Raw genomic sequence first — 26314 nt, 5'->3', positions numbered from 1 at the left:
AAAGACAAGAAACTTTCTCAAAAGTGCTAGTTTTGTCAACGTTTTGATCTGAACCATTGTATATGATCATAAGTAACCTAAAAACAGGGCTAAACATGCATTTTCCCTTTACTACTCCTTTAATACCAAAGATGGCAGGGACTTAATACCAAAGATACAGCATGTGATATCAACCCTTATCATATCAATAGACATACTAAGAATGTCGGCAGCCATCAGTTCCTCAGAGCCAAGTAATGTAGGCTGATTTTGATGTTCGACAATCTTCTCAAACAATTTAACAGAGGACCACCCACTCTGGCTCCAATTATAAGCCTATAACGTACCGTGTCTCCTCTGCTGATGATCACCAGTATAGTCACTCAAAAGCGAGAATTACAAGTAGATACCTGTCAATCTCCTTAATTAACAATGATCTGGAACTCTATGGAGCTCTGGTCCATGTGACACAAAAGACAATAAAGGATTACGCTCTAAATCCTTAAAATACGCTGCATTCACTGTATTCCCTAAAGGATAACAATTGGCCCAAACAAATGACATTTCCTCACATTCTTTTTCAATTATCTTGTCTCTTTTCAGTCTGGTTTCACAGACGACTCCAATTTGAGTACACAGGCCTCCAGTGAAAAAAAAAAGATAAAGCTGAAACTTCAACGATACTACAAAGTTGACAACACAATGTCATTACATGTTAGCACAATAATGGCCACCGACAGAGTCTCTCCCAGTTGGTTATTACAAACCAGCTGTTTTGATTAGGCTGAACAAAACCTCCCAGCATGTTTCAGAGGCAGCGTGTTGACACATAACCACAGGAGGTAGTAGCATAGTCAAAGGAGAAGTTAACTTTGGTTTCAACCCTCTCCAGACTATACCCCACGCTCAATCAAATAGGATCCTCCCGGAGGCTTTTATCAAGGGGCCAGTGTGTCCAGCAGGCTCACACTCAACAGCGTCATTACCACCCTGGTCTCCCAACACCTAATCAGCAAACAGGGACCCAGGACCCCCATCACAAAGGCCCATCCTAGCCCATCCAGGCCTGGGTGATTACTGACAACCTAGTGGATCCTCCCTGAGAAAAATGGTGAGCAGAACAAAGACATGCCTTTCAGCTCCCGTTCCAAAAATGTCCCATTTCTAAGTCATCTAATCATCTGGTTAACCGTGTTTCAAGGCATAGGTAATGCTAACATTTCTCTACCTACAGGCTAATCCACGAATAGGCAATATGGAGCCTGTCATTCCCCATAATTAGGCCAACTTCATTGTTTTCATAACTTGAAATGTGAGTTAACTCAAATTATGGATTGGCTTCCCAAAAACCATATAAAAACATTCTAAAATAATCCATGTAAATTGTCTGAAGTGAAATAACAAGGCACCTGCACTGCCCCTCAAGGTATAATATGTCAAAGGTATTGGAGTTGTCCAAACATGAAATTAGAATGTGTCATGTCAACTCAATTTCAGTAGCAAACAGATCTGTAATTGCATTTCACTTCAGGACTACAAGGCCAGAAATGTAAAAATCCCTTGACAATATAAAAGTAACTATTCAAAGAGTCGCAAGCCCACAATCACAGATGGGACAGACATTAACCTTGATCGCCTTAATCAAAATAACTCTTTCCTTTAAAAAAAAAAAATGGAGAAAGTTCCACACTACTAATTGGGAAGTTTACCATCACGAATGAACAGCAGAGGCCAAGGGAGGCGCTGCTGCAATCCAGAGGAGCCAAAACCCCTTATTTGCATCAAGTGCCACCAGAATAGCTTCAACTCCCCCACAAGCCATCAGCAGCCAGATGAGATTATTCATCAACTTGCAAATTGGTACATCAAAGTCAAATTGGAGAACTGCCGTCAGAGGACCACAGGGCTGAGGCCAGGGCACACAGGAGCCCATGATTAGGTGCTGGGAAAAGAGAATCCCCCCCCCCCCCCCCCCCCAAGTTATTCCAGTTGCCACTGCAGGGAACAAAGGGCCATTTCATTGTATGGAGTTTCATTTTTCTTGGTATCTTTAAAAAGCACAATTTAGCAGTTTGGGACCCCAAGTCAAGACATATGAAGAGAGGCACCTATTTTTCAACCAAATATATAAAATCAGGAGACGTTTGCAGGTGGAGATTTGGTTTTGTCTGGGGACTTGCATTTGGTCAACATGGTGCAGTGTATTTTTCCTGAGGTATTTCTGTGTGAGCGAAAGTCTTACGTGGGAAAGGTGGCACGTGCCCGCCCCTGTGTTGGGGACGGTAGTTCCCCTGGTTGTAGTTGCCAGGGGGCGGGGCATTACTGTACTGTCCACCTCCAGACTGACCTCTGTTGACACTGTGGCTGAAAAAAACAAACATAACACATTGTTTAGAGCACTTAAACAGCTGGAAATCCTAAACATCAATATATCTTATGAAATGTCTGCATTGCATTAGAGTACGAATTAGACAATACTATGTGATGTAGGAATACTCAATGTGGGTCCAGTTGTTTTTCACAATGACAAGGAAATCCTGCTCCTATAAAACTGATTCATACCAGATTTTCTGTATTACCAGCCTCTGAGCACCTGCCCGTTTGGCCCCATCAAGGCAAATAACTGCTTGAATTACGGAATTAAGGATTTGGTTGACAAAAAAAATTGGAATACATCACGTTTTTTCAACGCCATGCATAATTCATTCCTGAACATGCTATGGTCAGTATCAGACAGATGTTCAATTATTCAGGTTGCTTAATGATAATTCAGACTTCCATGAATGTGAAGAGTAAAGAGCTTAGATCATAATCAAATACGGGTATTTAATGCTGACCGAAACGAGTTGGTGTGGCAGAGTGTGTAGTGGTAGTGTGCACACACCGGTAGTCGGCAGAACACATACCTCAGGGCCCTGAATGCTGACTGGTCCAGGTGGACCTGCGGTCTGTTGGAGTTGAACCCCAGCTGGGGCCTCCACTGGCCTCGGTTGCCCCTCTCCCAGTCTCCAGGCTTGAGCACCTTGTTAGGGGGTCTGAAAAGAACAGTCAGAACAATGGTAAGAATAAGGTACTGTTACTGTCCTGAATAAACGTGCTGGCTGGGTATTCTTCATAAGGTTGTGGCGTTAAAAATGCAATTAACATGCATTTAATTCCATAGCGTTTCAAAAAGAAATTGCCTTAAACTACAACTATACACTCAACATTTTGGCATCACAAATAGTGATCTAAATGTTTATTTCAAAAGAGCACATAGACAATGTTATAATCATAAATGTGCAAAAAACATAAATACAAACTTACTTAGCCCCTTCAAGGACAACTGCCTTGAACACATAGCTCTCTGGGTACTGGGGATCCAAATACTTCACACTGTCAAGTAAAGGAAAAACATTATTAACTGCACTCACTTTAAAAAATAAATGAAATAAATTCCACTCTGGGACATTAAAAACAAGGTATATTAATGCACTAAAATGAATTCAATACAATAAGTATCCAGCCCCATGGACGATTGGAGAAAAAATAAGTAATTTCCTCATCTGACACCTAAAAGCCAGCCATACAAATTGTATCAGTACAGATTTATCATTGGTCTTGCCCTGTCTGCACTGCGAATGAGGAAGGCAGAATCCCACTCAAGAGACTGGACCTTAGAGGCCAACATAGGTCTTGGCAGCAGGTGCAGAACCTCAAAGCACTGCTCCCACTGAGGCCTGGAATTTGAACTTAATTCACATAACTGATCTATGGTTAAGATCAATAACATTCAGTGTGAAACCATAACGTGAAGTTAAAAGCATACAACTCTACAGCTGCCAACTGAGCCCTTCATGTGACAAGAAATTCAGATATATGGGTAAAGTACATCGAAAAACCTACATTGTCGTTAACAGGGGCGAGTACAGAATCATTCGTCAGCACATACACTATATTGCCAAAAGTATTCACTAACCCATCCAAATAATTGAATTCAGGTGTTCCAATCATTTCCATGGCCACAGGTGTATAAAATCAAGCACCAAAGCATGCAGACTACTTCTACAAACATTTGTGAAAGATTGGGTCGCTCTCAGGAGCTCAGTGAATTCCAGCGTGGTACTGTGATAGCATGCCACCTGTGCAACAAGTCCAGTCGTGAAATAACCTTGCTACTAAATATTCCACAGTCAACTGTCAGTGGTATTATAACAAAGTGGAATCGATTGGGAACGACAGCAACTCAACCACGAAGTGGTAGGCTGCATAAAATGACAGAGTGGGGGCAGCGGATGCTGAGGCGCATAGTGCGCAGATGTCAGATGTCACCAACTTTCTGCAGAGTCAATCGCTACAGACCTCCAAACGTCATATGGCCTTCAGATTAGCTCAAGAACAGTGCGTAGAGAGCTTCATGGAAGGGGTTTCCATGGCTGAACAGCTGCATCCAAGCCATACATCACCAAGTGCAATGCAAAGCGTTGGATGCAGTGGTATAAAGCACGCCGCCACTGGACTCTAGAGCAGTGGAGACGCGTTCTCTGGAGTGACGAATCACGCTTCTCCATCGGGCAATCTGATGGACGAGTCTGGGTTTGGCGGTTGCCAGGAGAACGGTACTTGTCTGACTGCATTGTGCCAAGTGTGAAGTTTGGTGGAGGGGGGATTATGGTGTGGGGTTGTTTTTCAGGAGCTGGGATGTCACTTAAGTTCATATGCGTGTAAAGGCAGATGAGTGAATACTTTTGGCAATATAGTGTAGCTCAATGTCATTCCAGCTGCTTCCTGTTAACCAGCTGCAGCGAAAGGAGTTAAAAGAGGCAAGAAAGCATCCTTACCCTACTGCGCTGTTCTGGGCAATGTCACGCAGCATTGGGATTGGAGACTCCACTGGCCTGGAAAAAAAATTGGTTTGGAACATCACATAAAAAGCCTGTGACTTCCTCCAGTGAAGGATGGGGAACTGGTGAAAGCAGAACTCAGATGTGTATTTTTTTAAGGGGGTAATAAGCAGCTGTTCCTTACTTATCTGGTAGAATAGGCTCTTCATCAAGATTCAATGTACCTTGGATTCCATGGCATAACTCTGCAGGTATCTCAGTGCCCTAAGGAGAGCAATGCAAAGTTTGAGAAGTGTGTGCGGTTTTTATAAGGTGGGTAAATCCAAATGAAGTTAGGTCAGGATACTTTCCGAACCTCGTGAGATTCTGCACGGTACAGCTCCTGGATGAAGTCACAGAGAGCATGTGACTTCCCCACAAACAGCATATCACTTCCAAGGCTGTTCCTTTTGCCTGAAAAAAAGTAAAGACGATGAACGTTATTTAAAATTCTTATTTATTATTTACTTATTCCCTCTTGCTGTAAATTCACTGTGATTGTCGATGTAAAGGGCTATGAGCAATACATGTTCTATTTGCAGCTGGGGCAGGGGGTGTGTGCATACACCTTTCCCTATAGTATAATTGAGCTGTTCCTTTCAGATATCAGTCTCATCACTAAACCAACTACATATAGAATGATAAGAGGAATCTGTGCTTTAGTAAAGGAGACTGATATCTGAATGAAAGGTAACAGCTCAATAGGCTTATTGCACAACATAAATGACCACTTCCGGTCAAATGAAATCGGGTTTTATTGATCATATTATATCCATTGATTTGTATTGACAACAAAGCCAGACATATTTAGATTCATCTGTGTCCCATATTTGTTTTGATCAACAAACACTTCTACCTAACACTATCAATGAAATACTCGCTGCAAAGCAATCCTAGGCTTCTCAACGTTGTTGTTGTTGTTGTATAGACTGTGACGGGGAAGCGGCTCTTCTTCTACGGTAGCCTCCAAACTCAGTCAAGACCTCCCAAAGTTCAAAGAGAAGTTTACATACATATGTACTGCGAGTGAAAATCGTTCTTTGTTAATTGATAAATAAAACCTGATCGCATACTTTGTGGCATTTTTTTTTGTCAGGACACCAGTGACCACTTGTGAGATTCCTGTCTTTGAAAACGAGAGTTTATGGTGTTTTTGAGGGATTTTGTCTATGCACCTATAGATCCATTGAGTGTGTTAGCAGCTACGGGCTATATCTCGAGTAGGGTTGCAAATTGTAGGCACATCCCTGAATCGATCATTGGTAATGTTAACGATCATTATAATTAAAATAACATTTCCAAACAATACCGAAAGCGTTTTTTTTCCCCTTAATCAACGCTTTATTACGGACGAACTGGGTTATTTTTTTTCTTTGTGCTGTGCGTCACAGCTTTAGGTAGCATATGACTTATGTAATACCACAGGATCCAGGCTAAGAAAATGTAACTTTTCCTAGTACAGTATTTATCTGATTTGTTCCACATGAATCACTTTATCTTGTTTTACATGCATAGAAACCTAAGATAATATTGGTTGCCTAAACAGCAAATAAATAAAGTTGATATCCAAGTTGATATCTAAAAGTGATTTGACTCCTCATTGTAACGAAGAGCCAATGTTCTCTAAAGAAAGACAACATCTTCATTGGGACGTGAACCCGGGACTACAGATCATTACTGCAATGCCTTAACCGCTCGAAGACGTAAGGATGAATTGAAGGGGTCAAAGTATACCCAAATTAAAACAAGATAACGAACACACCCAACTGAAAATCGAAATTACTGGACCCGGGGGGGGTTCTTTATTTGGCCACATGGTGATCACACACATGACATACAGTGAGCGGTGATACAGCGCACACACACATGCAACTTTTGGGGGGCGCCGGTAGAAATTGTTCCCTGCATTTATCCCATCCCAGCGTCCTCCTCCAGGGGCAGCCAGGATCAGTGGGCAGCCATGGTTCATGGCACCTGGGGACCAAGTCCAAGGGCTCAGTCCAAGTCCTGGTAAGGGACATCTGTTTTTCTGCATGTTTTTCGTATTGGGTTCTTTGGGAGGAAACTAGGGCTGGGTATCGATTCGAATTTCAAGAATCGATTCGATTCCGATTCACAAGGTTCAGATTCGATTATCACGATTAAATTCGATTCAATATCGATTTGGTTAGTGTTACTAAAACCTGTTTTTTTTTAGTTGTAACCTTAATTCCATGACTGCCAAGTTATGCAACACATCAATACTATGGCTGGGTATCGATACTGATTTCCAAAAATGAATGAATGAAGGAATCATTGAATGAATGAATTAACTATTCATTCATTCATTTATTCATTCATTAAATAAAAGATCGATTTTGGGATTCATGAATCGATTCATTGATTTTTTTAACCCAGCCCTAGAGGAAACCCTTGTACACACGCAAACTCTGCAAAGAAAGGCCTGGAGACCTTCATGCTCTGAGGCAACAGTTCTAGGTACTGCGCCACCATGCCACATGTGAGCGATTTTGGGATTCAGTGTCCTGCTCAAGGACACTTGGGCACAATGCTGGGAGCTGGGATCGAACCGGGGACCTTGTGATCCCCAGATGACTGCTCTACCTCCCGAGCTACATGCCGTGAAGTAATCTTATCTAAGGATTAGAGTAGCCTGTTTTCTTAACTTGGCTGAGTTTCTCGAAAGCATTGTAGGTGAACAAGCCACATTAATGGGCTTGCTCTGCAAGCTTGAAGCGGAGATTTGTGCGCCCCTAGTGCCTCGGCGCCCTAGGCAATTGCCTTGTATGCCAAGTGCATGCGCCGCCCCTGGATGTGACAAAGATTTAATTGAGTTTTGTTACCAATTGGAGAGGAGAAAGAAAAACACTTGTGCGTGGCTGGCTTGTTTCTGTTCAGGACTGGTAGAACAGAAGCTAGTCATGCCACTAAAATAGCTGTGAATTGAAATGACATGAAATAAAGTCTGATAAATTAAGATAAGTCTTGTCGGCTGGACACATCAGTTCCAATGCTTCCAATTCTAATCCAGCACAATAAGAGCTGGATAGCCAGAGCTCACAACTAGCAGCAGCTTCCATAACATTACTGGTAGTGGTCAGTGGCTAAAGCAGTTACACTGATGATTCCTGTAACTTTAGCTATTTTGCTGCAATTGGTTCAACTTCTGTTTCTGGACAAAAGTCATTACCTGCTGTGTGCACTTCCCTTTAGGTAGTGAAGCAAGTAGACAGTAATCTCTGAGAATGTCACGTGTGGGAGTCCAATGCTCTGACCACTACTCTACTTGTGGAGTTTAGGTAAGGGAAAAAAAGGTTGGAGTTAGGGCTGTATATCATCTTGGATTTCGCGATACGATACGCATCACGATACACAGGTCACGATTCGATACGTATCACGATACAGAGGTCACAATACGATACGATACTTATTGCGATACACACATCATTTACTGAAAGATTTTAAGTGTTCAAGACTGAAAACTGAATGGCTCAAATGCACTATATAGATAACTCAAACTCAATGACTGGACAGAGAGCTAGCTAATAAATATTTTACATTTGATATCCATGCTTTTTAAACTGTCAACATTGTAGTATTTATGGTTTTTCAAAATTATTTATATATATGCTTTTTTAACTTAATATTGTAGAATATGCTTTTTAAACTGGATTTAAAAATTTAAATTAAAAAGAATAAAAAGAATAAAAAAAATATTTTTTTATTTTTTTTATTTTACAGCGCCCGGCTGTATCGATACTCCGGGCTGAAAGATCGATACAGTATCGCGAGACTACGTACCGCGATGCATCGTTGTATCGATACAATCCTACAGCCCTAGTTGGAGTGAAAGGATGAATGTGTGGAGTTTTGGGGTAAAGTCCCATAAAGTCATCCCCACCGGGTCTTGAACCTCAGTCTCCCGGGTGTCCAATGCTCTGACCACTACTCTACATGTGCAGTGGAGATCGGCGGGTTGATTTTGATGTTCTTCTTGATTTTTGTGTGCTGGGACTACTGAGTGATAACCCAAACAATGCTATACTAGGTGCGCTGGCTTCCAGCCACGCACAAAAATACATTTCGATATATACAATAGCACTGTTTCTATGAACAGTCGTCTTGTGTAGCCTGACAAAGACATTGAGCATCGAAACAATGGTTTTTCTATGAAAAGTGGACTGGAGTAAATAGTGTGCAAACTTCCTTTTCTTTTTAAAGTTTGGACTACCCTCGGTTGGTGTCAAAGGGTCTAGAAACAGGCCTTCGAATAGAATGGCATATACTAATTTAGCTGTATTTAGCCATTTCTTTTCTAAATCTGAAAGCAGTAGTTAAAAACTTACGTGTGTCACAGTACTTACTTTCCTCAGTGGTAAGGTCAGGGTAGACTTCTGCTAGAGCTGCCCTTAGCCTGCGCTCATCCACAAAGGGCAACAGGGCCACACCTTCAACAAAAAGAGAAAAACATTGAAATACAGGCTACCAACAGTTAACACCAAATGCATTTGGGCAGTGAAACAATATTTTTTTGTTTTGGCTCCATAATCTCTAATGACTATGGGGTTAAAGTGCAGACTCATCTTTAATTTGAGGGAATTTAATCCACATCAGGTAAATTAGTCTAGTCGCCTAATTAGTCGCCACAATTCAGGGTGTAAAAGAATTTGGGCAGATTAACATCATGTATAATATAGTAGTCATATTTGATAATTGGGCACTAGTCCTGTATGCAATAACTGCCAGAAATGTATGACCCACTAATATCACAAAACGCTGGGAAACTTCTGTGGTGATGCTCTGCCAGACCTGTACTGCAGTAATGTACATTTCCTATTCAGTTTTATGGATCTTATCTTCCATCTTCCATTCAAAATGTGAAATGAATGAATTAAAGTGATTGTTCACCAAGCTATACTTATATCTTTAGAATCCCATCAATCAGATGGAGTTCCTACATGCAGTCTCTATTTTTCTTCCCATACACTTTAATTCATTTGCAAAACATGCCTTCACATCTGATCTCTTGTTTGTCTCCCATAAAGCTCTTAGAGCTTACAAATGTGTTATAATTAGGGCTGGGTATCGATTCGAATTTCAAGAATCGATTCGATTCTGATTCACAAGGTTCAGAATCAATTATCACGATTCAATTCGATTCGATTTAATATCGATTTGGTTAGTGTTACTAAAACTTTTTTTTTTTTTTGCTGTAACCTCAATTACATGACTGCCAAGTTATGCAACACATCAACAGGCCTACTACGGCTGGGTATCGATACTGATTTCCAAAAATGAATGAATGAATGAATCATTGAATGAATTAATGAACTATTCATTCCTTCATTAATTCATTAAATAAAAGATAGATTTGGGGATTCATGAATCGATAAAATTTTTTTTTTTTTAAACCCAGCCCTAGTTATAATTGTTATTTAATAACAGAAGATCCAAAGATAAGATGAATATGAGTGTTCAAGCAACAGTAACAATAAACCCCATTGGTCAGTCATCACAACACATTTGGAATTTATATACCAATGGGGTTGTTTGTTAATACCATGTGAAAATACTATTATATCTCCCGATATAAATCAATAAAGCGGGACTTCTGCTATCCCTTCAAAGTGTGACTCTTTGGCAATCTGCCATTGCTGTTTATCATATAGGATTTCAGCTTTAGATAAAATTGCTCCATCTCATGCCGTTTTGATGTGGTGAACTACTTTTTCAAAGTGTGATTAACTCTAAATCCAACGTGAAGTTATTGATGGCTTAGTTAATTATAGTTCCCCCAACATTTCCAAATGCTTTGTTTAGCATTGTCTATTGTTTACTATCTGTTTCAGTGAGGTTAAGGAGTGGATTGTTTTGATGAGCAAAGTCTTACCCTGCCAGGCGTACTTTTTTCCATTCAGATCGATGGCAAAATCGTCAGGGTAGAAATCAATGATGGAGGAGTCCTGTTGAAACGAGCAGAATGTCAAGAGTGAACCGAAAACTAAATCTGATCATTCAAAAATAAACATTTTACACTGTAATAGTGATGTTCACACTGCAACTTACTGGGCTGGTCATGAGGGTCTGCCAGGTTTCGGGCAGGAAGTTTCCACTGGCTGCAGGAAACACACCCATCAGCTGCTCCAGGGGTTTGAACTACACACAGCAACGACAGACAATAAAACAAGCTTCAATCAGAAGGGACAACTGGGGTGAATACAAAAATAAGGAGAGAGAGAGAGAGAAAGAGAAAAGGAGAGAGAAAGGGAGAGAGAAGCCTTCTGTCCATTCTTACCGGTTTGGTCCCAACCTCGAACTCGGTGAACATGCCTTTGATGTCTTTGAAGTCTGATGCAAATGGGGCATAGTGGAAAGGGAAGTACCACTTCCAGGACGCACACCCCTGTCAATCAGCAAAATATGCACTTAATGAGTTTTCCCACAGCAATAATCCAAAGATGCGTCCGGATTTGATTACTACTCAGGCAAAGCCCATTCGTTTGAGATTCACATTCATATTTTATTTGATGACTGGCAACACGACAGGACAAAGTACAGCTACTGAAAGAGAAAATTGGCAGATGTACAAACCTGGTCAAATACTAAAGGAATGCACACACATCATAGTAGTGCAGGTGCTGGATCAAACATAACATATGAAAACGAAAAAATTGTCTGCACACTGAAATAAGCTTTATATAGGCCTATATATTTATATATAAGCTTTACTTTATTACTAGTATTGCACCTGAAGAAGGCTTCTACGGCCGAAATGTTGTGCTGACAACCATTAAACTCACCTTGGGAGCTTATTTCAGTGTGCAGACAATTTTTTCTGCCTAAGCAGAATGATATATGACATGACTATAATCTAAATGCATGTGCATTTTAGCAGCATTAACATTACTACAAAGTAATATGCAGTAGGTAAAGAAAAAAATCAATAAATAGGAGTGAATTTTGCTTTGTGTTTTGGTTTCTGGCAACGTCTTTCTTTCCCTGAGCATACGCGTGCACGCGCTCATAGCTCTGGTGCAGCAGCAGTGAGACCCTGAATGTGTGGCAGAAAAGAACAGACACGTCCCCGGCCACGGAGGGGCTTGGTAATGAATACATTCAGAACGTCCTCCTGGGATGGCTCTTGATGGCTGAGCATGTGGTGTCAACACAAGAGCCTGCATGCACAGAGCACACAATTACCTCAGACAAATCCCCTAGCTCCTGCCTAATCAGACAAGGATCTTCTGGAGAGAACCCACACCTAATTATTGAATTTTAAGTTAAAGATCAAGATCTGCATTTACAACCTACATACAAAGTAAAAACATCATATGTTTCGGGCTTTCAATGACGATGCAAACAAACAGGCAACTTGATTCATACATGCTCAATAAACAAATGTGTACAAATAAACAAATCCCTTGAAATCCAAATCCATGGTTTAACAATTTTCCAAATGACGCATAACCATAAATATGCCATCAAACCTGTTTTTTGATTAATGTTGTTTATGTATTTTATAAACGAATGATTGTGATTATGTTATTGAATTATTGTGATTATTGTGATTGTGCCCTTGAAAGCATTCTGTACCTGGTAGTAGTATCTCAGGACCCAGCAGAGTCCCTCCACATATGACTTGACCACCTTGCGCTTGAAGTCCTCATCGGTGGCATCCACGTCAAACTTGGTCTTGTAGTATCGCTGCTTCCAGCCCTCTTCCCACAACCTAAGACACAATAAGGTAATTTATATTATCATTACGTTCACACTTAAGGCCAGTTTTAACTGGTCTCTGTAAACCCAATGTTTGCCTCATTTGCATACAAGTATATAATTAATGAAACTACTTGTAGTTCATCTCCATGTAGACAGGCAGAGAAAGTTGTTTGCTGCTATAGGAGTAGTTTAATAGTTTTGACATACTAGTGGATTTGTAATGCAATGCCATTCTGCACATAATCAAGAATGAACAGCATCTGTCTGGCCAATCCTCCATACGGGCCTACGGGGAGGGCTGACTTGTAACCGGAAAGCCTCCATGAATACCAATTTAGCCCAATGGATTTAACAGCTTTGGTGAATGCATCACAGAGGAATTTATGGGAATATTCCCCCTTTCCATATTAATCAGTTGCAGGGAGGTGTGTGTATGTGGGGTTTACTGAGGAGTGGAAGAAGCCACATAGGAGCACCTAAGGAGCCCATACAGCAGTGCTGAGGCATAAATCAGAACATTTCCCTGGACTTGACGCAGGCCTGGCTGGTTGGCAGGAGTTCAAGCTGGCTTACTGTCGCATACACATGAGTTTACCTGACGTTGTCTTCTGGCTCAGGCTCACTGTCGCTGTCTTCGGCTTTCCTCTTCACACCCCTGGCATCCGGCCCGTCACTGGGCCCCGCGGAGGACTGGAGAAGAGAAGGGACAGTGGGTGGAAGGGAATGGGTGAGGTTACAAATGAGAGAAAGCTTGACCCAAGACCCTAAACTGACCCCCGTCTTTGTCACTTCTATACAAAGCCACCGGAGGGATTTAAAATACTGCCCCTGTTCTGGTGTGAATTTCAGGGCGCTCGTCTTGAGGTTTGATAGGTTGAATGATGAAAAAGGCGGTTTTAGAACTTTCAATGTTCCAAATTGGCACTAGCAAAACAAATTTTGTTTCCAAACAGTTGAATCATTGCACTGTCCTGTTGTATGTGAACCTGGCTTAAAGCTGCATGAGAACAACACGAACTCTGGTCGTGATTAAAACTGCAGTATAGTACTGTAGTAGAACACTAGCAGTTAATGTACTCGCCAGTAGACTGACATTCTAAAATAATAAAAGATTTTTGGGTCTTGCCATGTCCAATTCATAAACTATTAGCAGAAAACCCTGAATATTTAACTATAAAAAAGGAGTTCTCGTGCAGCTTTAAGTTGACAACTCTACTACTGTAGCTTGTTAGTTAGAATCTGATAAGCTACCTGTCTAGCTAATTAGTCAGTTTTACTAGTGCAGAATCGCCTTTCCAGAATAGCACAATTTATTAAGGAATTCCGTTTCCACGTCTCAAGTGGAGCAGCAGTTTTCCATAATTAACCGAACACAAGGAGACTAGTGCTTAAGGTTGAAGACCTCGACCAAAGGATCTCCTTTAATCGCATCCCTGTTGCATATGAGAGCAAGGAGGGGATGGTAAGAGGGTGGGTAGCTGGCCCCAGAAAGAGGCCAAACATTCAACTATATGGGCGAAGAGTGAAATACAACCCTGACCCACAGACAGCTAGCCCTACTCCACTTATCTCACCATCTCCATCCTCAAGTGATGACTGAGTCAGATTACAGACTCCCTCTCACTCACATCACACACTCCCTCCCTCCTCCCTAGAAGAACAGGTATGGCAATTGATAGTTGAAATGAAATGAAAGTTGTAAGACCGCAAGGAGTGATATGCTTCCTGTTCTTTACTGTAGGTTTTAGTAAGGCATAACATTAAGGAGGGACATTTAATATGACAACTTCAAATATTTGTTTTTATTGATATTAAGAAAGTGCATAATTAGTTTTTCCTGTCTTTTTTTTTTTTTACTAATCGAAGTCGTTATTTATTTATAGGCTGAAAACCCTCAATGGCATGTGCGCCTTGGCAGGTGGCCTTTAAAAAATTGTGACACTGAAGGCCTCCCCCCTAAAACTGAAATTCCTACCCTGCATGTTGATGAAAAATATTGACCCTAGTTTGTCCATAATATTTTGACCAACATGGAGGACGTGAATGTTAAGGGAGGGAAATTTTTGTGTCAAACTAATACCTGATCATAAAGCAACACAATAAAAAGCAATAACACAACCCTGCTATGTGGAGACTTTCCATTTGCCTTGCTCCTTCTGTGCCCTCCTTTTTCATGTGCAAATAGCTGCTTGGGCTATTGTTCAAGTTCATTCAAGGATTTATGTAGCCTGCATGTAGCGAGTTGACACACAGCAACAGCTTACTGCTATATACAGTACACTAATAAAAAACCTTGCCATGAAACACATCAATAGAAAATATTTTCACGTTCTGCTCTTGGTCTAGACAACAGACACATACATATCCTTGAATGTGGACCAAGGTCCAGTTTGTTAAAAGCAAATGGCATAGTATTTTGATCCACTTTCAATTCAATCTAAACTGAATATAAAATAACTACATAAATACCTTCCCACCATTCTTCATCATGGCCTTCAGAGACTGAGCAGCATCCTGAAAAATACATGCTTGAATATTGTGATGTTGTACAACTCTTATTTTGTAATATTATGAATGTCAGTTTAGCAGAATCAACACTGCCAAAGCTGCAGACAGTGTACCTTGTTGTGTTGCTCTCTGGACTGCATCCTCATGTCGAAGGCCTGGTGCCGTGCGTTCTGCACAGGTTGGGGCCTGCCTCTTCCACCTAGGGCGTGGGGGGCAAACTGCCCTGTGGTCAGATAGGCAGGAGCCTGCTCAGCCTGACAAAGACAGTGAGACACACCAATACTCACTTTTTTTGTTTTTCCCAATCTTACAATTTTAAGATTCACAGTGTTTGTTAAAAACATTTTGTCAGGCAAAATAAAGTGAATTGCTGGATCACATTTTAAGAGAAAAGTTACACGTCAACTACACTACAAGCACTGATAGTGGTTTTACTAAACAATCCTCTTCTAATAACACAAGTTGCCTTTTTTTAATTGGACATCATAGCGTATGCGGATTGCATGAATTTGATGATTTTAGTATGTTGAGTCAATACACCAGAAACCAGAAACAAAAGGTCATTGATTTTATAGGAAGCATTCCCTTGATTGGCTGATGGCCAGTGGTAACGCCGGACACCTGATGGCTGTAGTGGAGCAAGGGTATGAATTAAAATGGACAAATCTGTATGACTCACTCTTATTTTACATATGTATGACTTACTTTCATTCTCTTCTTTTTCTCCTTCATTCTTCTTTTGAAGCCTTCCTACGAGACAAACCCCATTATTTGAACAAACAGTTGAAAAGAAAGCACCAGAGACTTGCTGCTCACAGGGTTTAATTTCCTAAAATTTCCACCCCCTAAGCTAGACCAAATTAGTTGAGTATCAATGGCAAATACCTCACCCAGAGAGCAATTCTAATCAAACACCTACTTAGAAGCTGTTCATGTAACTGAAATGGGCACATCGCACATCCACCAGTTCTGCCAGAGCAAAATATGACCAATTGAAAAGAGACAATTGGCTGATATAAGCTATTGCTCATCTACCATCTTACATCATCCTCTTTGCGTTTCTTAAAGATGTTGTCCTCTGCTACACCCACTGCCTGCATAATCAGTTCCACTCGTTCAAGGTTGACAAAGCCGTTCTCTGTCAGGTAACCCTGTGAGGAGACACAAAATCAAAAGCTTGACATTACAGAAAGCTCTAGAATGTCCACATCATCTTAATTTGAATCCTGGAACACTCTTCTGCCTGAATCACAATCTAAACTACATTACTTATGATATAACAGCAATTCCGGCTCATTCCGACCCAACTCATTTAAGATGATGGTCCAGGATATTGGACCACCAGACTAAAAGGTATAATTTCTGCCTCCTTACAATATACAGGTACACTAATGAGGATACTCACTCCAGTCTTATGCACAACATCTTTGTAGATGCCGACCAGTCGATCTATGGCACCCTCTCTGAAACACAGATGGAATAAAATCAGATATTGAAATGTAATGAAGCAGATAATTCCTCTGTAAGATGGTTTACATGAGATTGTTGTTACAGTCAAGCTCACCTAATTTCTAAGGACGGCAAGTGAGGCAGGAAATCATTTCCCACGAAAAAGCACATGAAGACCCAATCGTCAACACTTCTCTCAAAATCAAAAGCAAACGGCAGACTGGCCATTGTCAGCTCCCTTTCCAGGTACTACATAAAAGCAAGCAGACCTTGTTAAAGACATAATACAAATAGTAGCATAGAAGTGAATATCAATGCTCTCATTAGAAAAGGTGCAAATCAATATAGAAGTGAACTGCAAAGTAGGCAATACACTTTTTTCACACAGGTATCAGCGATCACAGGAAAAAATGACTTCACATACCTCACGCAAAACTGAGAGCCTTATGAATATAAACTCTTGCTCTGAAGCCGGCATAGTGTCTGCAAACTGATCATGCTGAAAAAACATAAATTGGTTATTGGCCCATTGTGGAATGTTTTCCTTTTACTATCATTTATTTATGTATTTATTTTTTACATAAATCTACATTTACCTCTCCCTGCTTTTCTCTGGCCACTCCCTGGCAGTCTTTGATCTCATGGCCTATCTGTCCACAGAGAGCACAGGGCCTGGGCTTGTTGGGTTTGAACTCCTCTCTGATGATGGTGAAGTTTGCCTCGTGTGTGGCAAGCCCCAGCATGATCAGATCAGCTAGTGAAATAAAGAGAAGAACACCATGGTACAACAAAGAAGCCAGATTGAAATTTTCCAACCGGAAGGTCCAAAACAGCTTTGAAAGACTGTTTCTGTGTCTATTGTCATCAAACCATGAAAGGTTTCTAAGGCTTTATGTAAATCAAATTAACTGAGCCTAACATACATGAGCCAGACATACATTGTGCACATATATTAGTAATATACACATACAATGGCATTATTAATCCACATAGGGGGGCAAATGTATCAGGCTCCTCTTCAAGCTAATTACATGCAGTATTTTCCTCCTTTGTCCACCAAGTGCACAATAAATCACTGCATGCAGCATCTTTTATATTCTGGATCCCTAGCTTCATCCACAGTAAATGCTGGAGAGCTGCAAATGGCAAAACTTTCACTGGCACAAACGGAAACAGTCTGTTAATGCATGCTGTCTGAATTGCTTCTGCTGTACTGTCAGCAGTAGAATTGGAAAATGTATATTTTGTGTGAATAAGTTCAATAGCTGTTCACTTGAAAAATTGGCCTGTGTGTCATTTTTCCACTTAAATCCTGTTTTAAGGCTATTTTAACTGGACCTTGTGGGAGCCTTGCCAGCATTCTCCACTTTTCATATGCCATATCTGATTAGATCTGATGGCTGTTTTCAAAGTCGCGTCACAGCATTTCAATCCTAAATCCCAGTGTGGAAATAGCTTCCATGTCCCCATTGCACAAAAAATAGCTCTTTATGGTTCCATTTCAATTATCACTGACCCTCATGGACTATCAAACTGCCGAGCCCTCACTCATCACTGTGTATTGTATTCCAAAGTCAATTTGCCTGCTCTGTCAAAACGCTTCTTTTTTATTTTTTTTATTTTTATCTATAAGGCCATTTGGGATAGACTGCCCTGTTATTTATCTGTCTTTCTAACCAAAAAAACATGGCAATTATGGGTTACAACCTCCGGACCATATGCTTATGACTGTTCCTAGACTTTAGTCTGAGTTAGGAAAGAAGGCCTTTATGTTTTCTGCACCATCTGCATGGAATAGCCTGCAAAAAAACTCAAAGAAAATTAGACTTAAAGAACTAAAAGGCATGGTGAAATCTATAGAAACGTACTATTGATAGTGGTAATTGAAATGGGAGTATAAGGTTTCCCTGCACTTTTACTGTATGACACTAGTGAGCTGATCTATTTTATTTTTTTTAATTTATGTGTACTGTATGAAACTGTTAGTACTGCTGCCATTCTTGGACAACTTGCTCTTGAAAAAGAGATTTTAATCTCAATGGGTCTAAATAAAGGATGAAAATGAATGCTTCTCATAATAAACATGCTGGCTTGAATTGGGAACAATCAGGATTTATATAAACATTACATCTCGCTCCTCACTGCCACAGACCCCAGGCTGTCTGTAGGCCTGCAAATGAATTTCATTGAGTTTGCGACCAATATTCCTGCTGCAGTTGGCCTCTTGAGTTTTTATGGCAGCCCTTATTGTTATTGCGGTGGTTACATACGACTTGAACTAGATCTTCAGTGTCCATTCTTCCAAGCTAAAAACTTTAACAGCACCTGCCCAACGCAATTAGAGGCTTCACCCACTCAACGCACTGTGATTTGATTGGCTAAAAACGTTAACAAATACATGCCCATGGTGCGGACGAGTCTGTCAGACAGACTTAAATAGTAATCCCCATGTCTCACCCCTGAGAGCCCAGACAACAACCAACCTGGCCTTCTATTCCAGGCCTAGGAAACATGATTGCCCATTCTGCAAACACTACTCTCAAAAAGCCAGTCACTACAATCTCCTCCTCAAATCTGATTGGTGTTTACAGAGAAAATGGACTCTTAAATTATCAGTTATTGCAGAAAATAAATAAGTCAACCTTGTTCTGAATCCCCCTCGGGTCATTTTAGTAATTAGTGTAACTAAATTGATTTTGGCTTTACTTATATATTGGGTACAATGGATCTCAACCAATTCATTTTCAGTATGTAAACCGAACATCTCTGGCTAAATACGTTTTGCAGAAAAAAAACCTGATGAAAATACATTGTGAATGCACAGCATTACTTGGTGAAACTAACAGCTACAGTGTACACATTCCCTTTAATTCAAAGTTGTATACTGTAGATGACAGCTTACCATCAGCACCACAAAGACAGTGATGCGTGTTCGGGTCATGGTGAGGTTGAGCTGAAAGAGCAAAAAAATTTATATAAAATCAAGACATTACATTATAACAATGCGTCAGATTCTTACAAATCTAAAGATTTGGATTCAAGTCAAGAAAATGTTATTATCCCCTAGGGCAAATTGCAGCACAGAAACAATAAATAAGGACAGCAGGAAACACAGACAAACAATAAACAAATACAATATAAACACATCACATTCAAAGGCCAATGGCGGCAGGGATCAATGAGTTCTTAAGTTTATTGGTCTTATTGGAACAATAAGTCTACTGGAGGGAAACAAAGCAAAGTCACAGGAACATGGTAATAAAATGGCCATTTAAAAAGTGGTGCACCGATCATGAATTTGTATGGCCGATTCCGATTGCCGTTTTTTTGCAGCCAAGTCGGTTGATAGCAATAGCCGTTTTTTTCTTTGTTAAATAACCATCAGTTGCAAATAATAAAAGATTGGAGCTGGAGCTGCTGGTCGCATTTAAGAACATGACATTCAGTCTTCAGTTTCACTGCTGAAGAGCAACTGGAAGCGTGTCCTAATTTAAATTGTAAAAATGTCCAAATTACAGCTATTCAGATATTTTTTCAAGGCAGTGGCAACTTTGGATATTTGGGCTGTATGAAAAAAAACATTTGAATGCCATGAAGAAATCTGTAATTGCAAGGAGAAAAGCGCACAACTGCAAAGGACATTAGACATGGTTTATTCAGCCCAAGATCAAGCTACATTGAAACAGGTTCTACATTTATACCCTCTTCAAATAAATAGGCCCATCTAGAAAAATAACCTTACTTTAAGATACATTTTGCGTTGCATTAAGCCATATAAGGCCTTCTGCATTTATAAACAGTTTTTTAAACCGGATAAAATACAAAATAAATTGTCCGGTCACTGGTTGGGCGTTAAAGGACAAAACTGTCTGGTTCCAATCTATGCCGGTTGGATCAGTGCATCACTATTTTAAAAGCATCATACCTCGCTGCCTCCTGATGTAGTCCATAATCTTATGCTCTCCCTCACCAGGGACACTGGCATCAGACAAGATGACCTAAACAGGAAAAAAAAAACTAATTACTTGGATATGAGCAACATTCAGTGAACTCTAGTAACCCAGTTATAGTGACCGTTTTCATGAAATGAAACCATCTAATGAACCTAGAGAGGTGGCATAATACTCACTGTAATATTTCGCCATCCAGGATCATTACTGAGTCTATCTGCAACATAGTATCTGAGACATTTTGCAAGGTTGTCCATGAACTCTGTGCCCTAGGGACAAAAAGCAGCATTTCAGTGCAATATTCCAAACAAAGAGGTTTCATCAGGAAATCTGGTCTACAAGAATGAGAAAAAAGAGTGAATTTTTATTTTACATGAACATGTATTGCCATAACAACAACAAAAACACACTTACCGGGGTGATACAGTTACTGTCAAACCTCTCCTTTATTTCATCAGGTGGAAGATACCCTCCTAGACGATTCATGAAAGAAAAGCAGTAGACTCAAACATTACAGAACACTAGGAATATTCTTGGTGCAAGACAAAAATCAAAATTCCACAAAATGTCTTGGTCGGTTCAAATGCCTTAGTTTATGTATTTATCGTTTAACCCCCTCAGGTCTGTGCTGAATTTTTTTCTGCTTTGAGATTTTGGTTTTGTCTGATACTTATCTAAATTTCATCAACTTAACGCACACTTACTCCAAAGTGATTTATATTTTTATTTGAAGGACAATCACAGCTACATTTATGTACCATCAATAGTTCGGGCAGTACCATATTCAGCTTGTAAATAGATCTACAAACACAAAAGCTATAAAGACTTTTTTCTGCCCTCCCAAATGTTGTAAAAACAGACCCTAATCGATTGTGATAAATTGATTCGTAAATGACAAGTTGTTCATCAAAGTCCTGGTTATTTAATGATGTCAAAATGATTTTGAACATCCTAGATCTAAATAGCCAAAAGAAGGGTTTAGTCACAACAGTTCCCAAATTTAGCAGGCTAATTAGTAGGCAATCAGAATATTCATTACCCACACTACACCCCTACCACACCCCATGATCTTTCACAATTGGACAAAGGACAGTAACAGCCTGTCTGCCTGTGACTCAGACACTCAGTCATGCAGAAGACAGAAATAAAATGTCTTACCTCAAAATAAGAAAATATAACCACTGTTGTCCATCTAGTGAATGTATGTTAATGTATTGTAGGCCATTTGCACGGGCACCATGCACAGGACAAGCACAAACGCTGCAGCGCTTTGACACTTCTCCTGACTACATCATAGCCTACAACATCAACAAAGCAGAATAATACAACAATAACAAAGAGCACAAAAGAAAATGCCACTCCTGAGCAAACTTTGGGATTTATAAAAAACAAACTTGGCGGGAGAATGTCTGAGAATGGCATAAAGGTGAAACCCAAGAAACGCTTTGAAATTGACACCATTGTGAACAATGAATATATCCAATATTGCAAAATAACCCCTCAAATATGTTCCACGGTGTAATCGTGCAATACTCAAAGTAGTGCTCAAAGCAATCGCTATCAAAAACTTTTGTGAATGACTTGTGAACTGCCTTAATATTTTTTATTGCCTTTATATATTTTTACTGCTATGTGCAGGCTAATTTTGGTAAAGCGACAGTCACTGTAGTCATACAAGCAATCCTCACTTCTGAGAAAATTACCAATAATCATATGCGCGTAGGCCTACAACTTGAACGTTAAACCGAAAATACCTCTACAGGCTTTAGCCCTATTCTCAGACTACCTGGTTATGTAAAGCTATAGAATAGCAAAGTTCTATAACGCAATATAATCTAGAAGTAGACAGATAGCGAATAGGATTTTTGTTTACAAATCGACAATTCACCCATAGCCATCTTGCCATGGGTGAATTGGATCACCCATCTAGAATGTGATTAGATGTCCACAGAGAGAGCGCCCTATCAATCCAGGTAAATTTGCACCTATTAAGACTGTCAATAGAAAGTGGGCTGTACATTGCTGGGGGTCTGATAGCTGATATATGCAAGGATATGCAAGCTTACTTTTTTGTGTAATTAGGCTACTTTTAAAAATCACATTATTTGACTGTGCTCAACCCGGAAAGTCACGATTATAAGGATTCCATTAATGTTTTTGCTGCGTGTGTATGATAAAATCTCGCAAAGCAGGAAGTATAAATATAATTGTCACCACTTCGTCGCGTGGGCGCAACACTCGACCTGAGGGGGTTAGAAGTATGCGTGTGAAAATGTGAGTAAATTCTACAATGTATGCACCTCTCTGGATGACCTCCTCTCTCATTTTATTTTTCTCCTCGACCAGCTCTGCCCCTTCCTTCGACGCTCGGAACCTCCTGGACCGCTGCTGGTTCATCTTGGCACGTGGGGCCTGTTCCAAGGATAAGCAAGATTTCACATTAACTGATGCTAATTAGGAGACATTTTGACACAAAGTCAAAGTCACTTATTTGCATTGTGGTCCTTGTGTACTGTAGTCTGCGACTGTGTATTCCTTGATGATTTTTATAGAACTGCATGTACAAGGTAATCAATTAGGCTAATCAATTGTCAAATAAAACTATTACTACTACTACTACTTTTGCTAATCGAAAATAAAAATAGGATTTAGGTAAAAATTACTTACCACTCCATCAATTGCCATATAGAGGACCTTTCTGGGTCTAACAATGTTGAACAGTCGATCCATGTACTCAAAAATGGCAACCATCATTTCATCTTCATTTTTGGGTGCAGGCCTATAGAAGTACATTTCAGTTTAAGTAGGCGGACCCCAGGAATAATTACACGCACATATCAAGATAATAATAAATAAATAAATAAAGTGTGACCAACTTGTCTTCTGGATGTGTACAGGGGTGAATGATGCCATTCATGTCCAAGTACAAGTTGTCAAATTCCACTTCATTTGGATTTGGTTTGCTGGTATCCACGGGAATACGCACCCCATTGCATTCCTTTGACTGTGGACAAAGTGAAGGACCATTTACACAACAATTACCATGCTGTAGTAAATTCATGATGAATTAGGTAGCTAAAGGTTCAAAGGCGAGCAAGCATGCGACATCAGTTGAATTTAGATACCTGTGCATCACAGCACAAGCATTTCTGTATGTGCTGTTCTGTATGCCCGCGCGCCTCAGCTCATCACACACAATAGCTACTAGCTACCGAGTAGCTTAAAGCTAAGCTTTTCCATGTGTTCACTAGCTAGCTACAAAGTTAGCCAGCTACGTTAGCTAGAAACACAGCTGGTTAGTTCACTACTGTTAGCACGACAAACTACCACTTTGAATTGGTGAATACAAATACTGTCTCGGTAACAGACTTTGTAAGATATCGCCTAGCGATACACGGCTTCCTATTCGATGTTAGCTTTGCTAGCTACCTTAGCATATTTGCTACAAACACTTACCCTCTCCTCAACACAATGCACAACAATCGAAGAATATTTCCGACTCAACCAACGAAAAAATGCGGGGACTCCCATCTCCCGTGAATTAATCACAAACTAAAGACCCACAAATGATAGATAGGATGTTTAAAATGGACAGGTTAAAACAACAGCAGTAGTGCGTTCCTCCCAACGACGTCACTGACCTAAATTTTAATCCGGGTCGTCTCCCCTAAATTCTCGTCTAATCTTCCGGTTCACTCGTTATGCTTTGTTGTAGGTCTACCAACAGTGCCACCCTGCACTGTGGTTAAAAAAGGAAGCATATCACCCACCTCCATGATATCACCACACTCCAAAATAATACAAGCTTAAAAGGCTAAAACGTCCTTTTACAGTGTGTGTAAACCAAGAGTAAAACAAAAAAAATGCAATAATGAAAATAAATGCACTTTGGTATGAAATAAACGTGTATTAGGATGAAAGGAACTTTGGTCTCTTTAAAAACTAATTTCATTATTATTAGGGCACGTGAAGCATAAGGTGAAAAGGGAATTCACCAAAATAACTTAAACCCATAACAGCAACTGAAAAGACATATATTATCAGCTGTGACAATGTAGACAATTGTAAGAGCAACACACTATTCCACTGGGATATTTCAGAAAATAAGGAGTAACAGGGTGTTGCTATGGGATAATAGCTTGCATAGCTACATATTTTAGGTTGAATTTGGCTTTTCTTTTATGGATATCCCCTTCAGGAAAAAAAAAAGTCCATCAGCTGTTCCACTTCAGACAGGAAGGGGCTGATTTCAAGACAGGCTATTACCACAAAGAGCTGATGGAAACACTTGTCTGCTCGATGCTCCATTTCCATAAACATTTACACCGGTTCGTGTTGTGGGAAATTCGACTGGGTAAGATTTAGCCAATGATCTGACTGTCTAGGGAGGCGGTGACAGTCAGATCATTGGATAAGTCTTACCTAGTCAAACTCCCCACCAAATGAATCAGTGTAAATGGGACATGTGAACAGTAATGAATATGATGCAAATCACAGGTATTTCAGACAGGCATTTTAAAATCAACACATTGTATTACAGAACATGCATATATTTCCAAGGGAAATAGTACTACTTCAGAACAATTTGAGTGTGGTCAGTGATCTGAATAGGTTTTAAAATAACAGTCTATAGTTAATACTGATTTATAACACCAATAACAATATTAAATATAGCTGCAAGCAGCAATAAGGGGCCAAACGAAAAACACTGTAGCCCCATTTGAGCTGCGATGGGGGCATGGCACAAACACTTATATCGACATCAAAATCTGGGGATTTTGTGTCCAGGTAGTAAGTTGTAGAGCATTCCATGACCTACTCATACAAAAAATATGAACCCCATTTGGCCACGGGGGATGCTACAGCAATCAATTGAATTTTAGCCACTTTTAAGCCTTGTTATAGCGCCACCCTGTGGCCAATCAGTTTCTACTTTCTCCACTGACGAATAGGCATGCCCATGCATCACTGTACAAAGTTTTGTAAAAATCGGCATGGCGGTTAGGCCTAAACAGATAATGAGCTCTCTCTAGCGCCCCCATTTTATTTGATCTGGCCAATAATGGAGCTTTAGGGCGCATTCACACAAGGGTTGTTTCGTGCGGACTTTCTGACTTTTTATTTTGGTGTGCAGCAAATTCACAGGTGTGAACGCGCATCGAACTCTGGTGCGGAGCAACGACAGACCAAAAAAGCAAATGTTGGTCCCGCTGAAAACATGGGTCTCCTTTCACCTCAACTGAACCCTGGTGCTCAGCACACAGGTGTCAATGCAACCCAGAGTCCCCGGGACCAAATATAGGAAGTTCAAGTGAATAATGTTTCATTTTTAACATTATCAAAACGTCATCAAATGACAAGTCACTTCCAAGTTGCCGTGTGTAAACAAAAACGCTAGCTATTGCTACCGACCCAATATGATGTCTCGCCACCACGCCATGGACCCCACAACTCAGCCCTTGAGTGGGCTAGAGACACAGGGTCTTCACTGGTGGGGGCAGGTGGGTGGCCCGGAGAGAGGTACACTGTCCATGACCAGCTCATGACCAGTCTCGCCATCACGCCACTATCCACGCCACAGATCCCACAACTCAGCCCCTGAGTGGGCTAGAGACACACTTGTCTTCACCGGTGGGGGCAGGTGGGTAGCCCAGAGAGGGTTCCACAGCCCCCGACCCAACATGACGCCAGGGGGCGGAGTCTTGCCACCACACCACTGCCCACGCCATGGACCCCACAAATCAGCCCCTGAGAGGGCTAGAGAAACACAGTCTTCACCGGTGGGGGCAGGTGGGTAGCCCGGAGAGGGCTCCACTGCCTCTGACCAAATATGATGCGAGGGGGCGG

General features: G+C 40.6%; 1 protein-coding gene across 1 annotated transcript in view; it reads right to left on the bottom strand.

Annotated features, from left to right (window-relative positions):
* Nucleotides 1-24088, bottom strand: part of xrn2 (5'-3' exoribonuclease 2) — a 28709-nt gene extending 4621 nt beyond the window's left edge. The window contains exons 1-28 of the mRNA XM_084439401.1: nucleotides 23924-24088; nucleotides 23344-23471; nucleotides 23135-23246; nucleotides 22768-22879; nucleotides 20882-20940; nucleotides 20647-20736; nucleotides 20443-20515; nucleotides 19420-19470; nucleotides 17114-17271; nucleotides 16942-17016; nucleotides 16633-16766; nucleotides 16474-16531; nucleotides 16112-16219; nucleotides 15774-15818; nucleotides 15182-15322; nucleotides 15030-15074; nucleotides 13156-13250; nucleotides 12435-12570; nucleotides 11137-11244; nucleotides 10908-10997; nucleotides 10732-10804; nucleotides 9206-9289; nucleotides 5158-5255; nucleotides 4987-5066; nucleotides 4800-4856; nucleotides 3286-3354; nucleotides 2886-3014; nucleotides 2222-2343 (exon numbers count right to left, since the gene is read on the bottom strand). Coding sequence (XP_084295527.1) covers nucleotides 2222-2343; nucleotides 2886-3014; nucleotides 3286-3354; nucleotides 4800-4856; nucleotides 4987-5066; nucleotides 5158-5255; nucleotides 9206-9289; nucleotides 10732-10804; nucleotides 10908-10997; nucleotides 11137-11244; nucleotides 12435-12570; nucleotides 13156-13250; nucleotides 15030-15074; nucleotides 15182-15322; nucleotides 15774-15818; nucleotides 16112-16219; nucleotides 16474-16531; nucleotides 16633-16766; nucleotides 16942-17016; nucleotides 17114-17271; nucleotides 19420-19470; nucleotides 20443-20515; nucleotides 20647-20736; nucleotides 20882-20940; nucleotides 22768-22879; nucleotides 23135-23246; nucleotides 23344-23471; nucleotides 23924-23998 — 2605 coding nt within the window. The 5' untranslated portion in view covers nucleotides 23999-24088. The remainder of the gene's footprint in view (nucleotides 1-2221; nucleotides 2344-2885; nucleotides 3015-3285; nucleotides 3355-4799; nucleotides 4857-4986; nucleotides 5067-5157; nucleotides 5256-9205; nucleotides 9290-10731; nucleotides 10805-10907; nucleotides 10998-11136; nucleotides 11245-12434; nucleotides 12571-13155; nucleotides 13251-15029; nucleotides 15075-15181; nucleotides 15323-15773; nucleotides 15819-16111; nucleotides 16220-16473; nucleotides 16532-16632; nucleotides 16767-16941; nucleotides 17017-17113; nucleotides 17272-19419; nucleotides 19471-20442; nucleotides 20516-20646; nucleotides 20737-20881; nucleotides 20941-22767; nucleotides 22880-23134; nucleotides 23247-23343; nucleotides 23472-23923) is intronic.
* Nucleotides 24089-26314: the final 2226 nt, after the last annotated feature.

The sequence above is a fragment of the Borostomias antarcticus genome (genome assembly GCF_949987555.1).
Source record: "Borostomias antarcticus genome assembly, chromosome: 6".
NCBI lineage: Eukaryota > Metazoa > Chordata > Actinopteri > Stomiiformes > Stomiidae > Borostomias > Borostomias antarcticus.
Note: the sequence above shows the minus strand (reverse complement) of the source record. Positions and strands in the feature narration are given on the sequence as shown.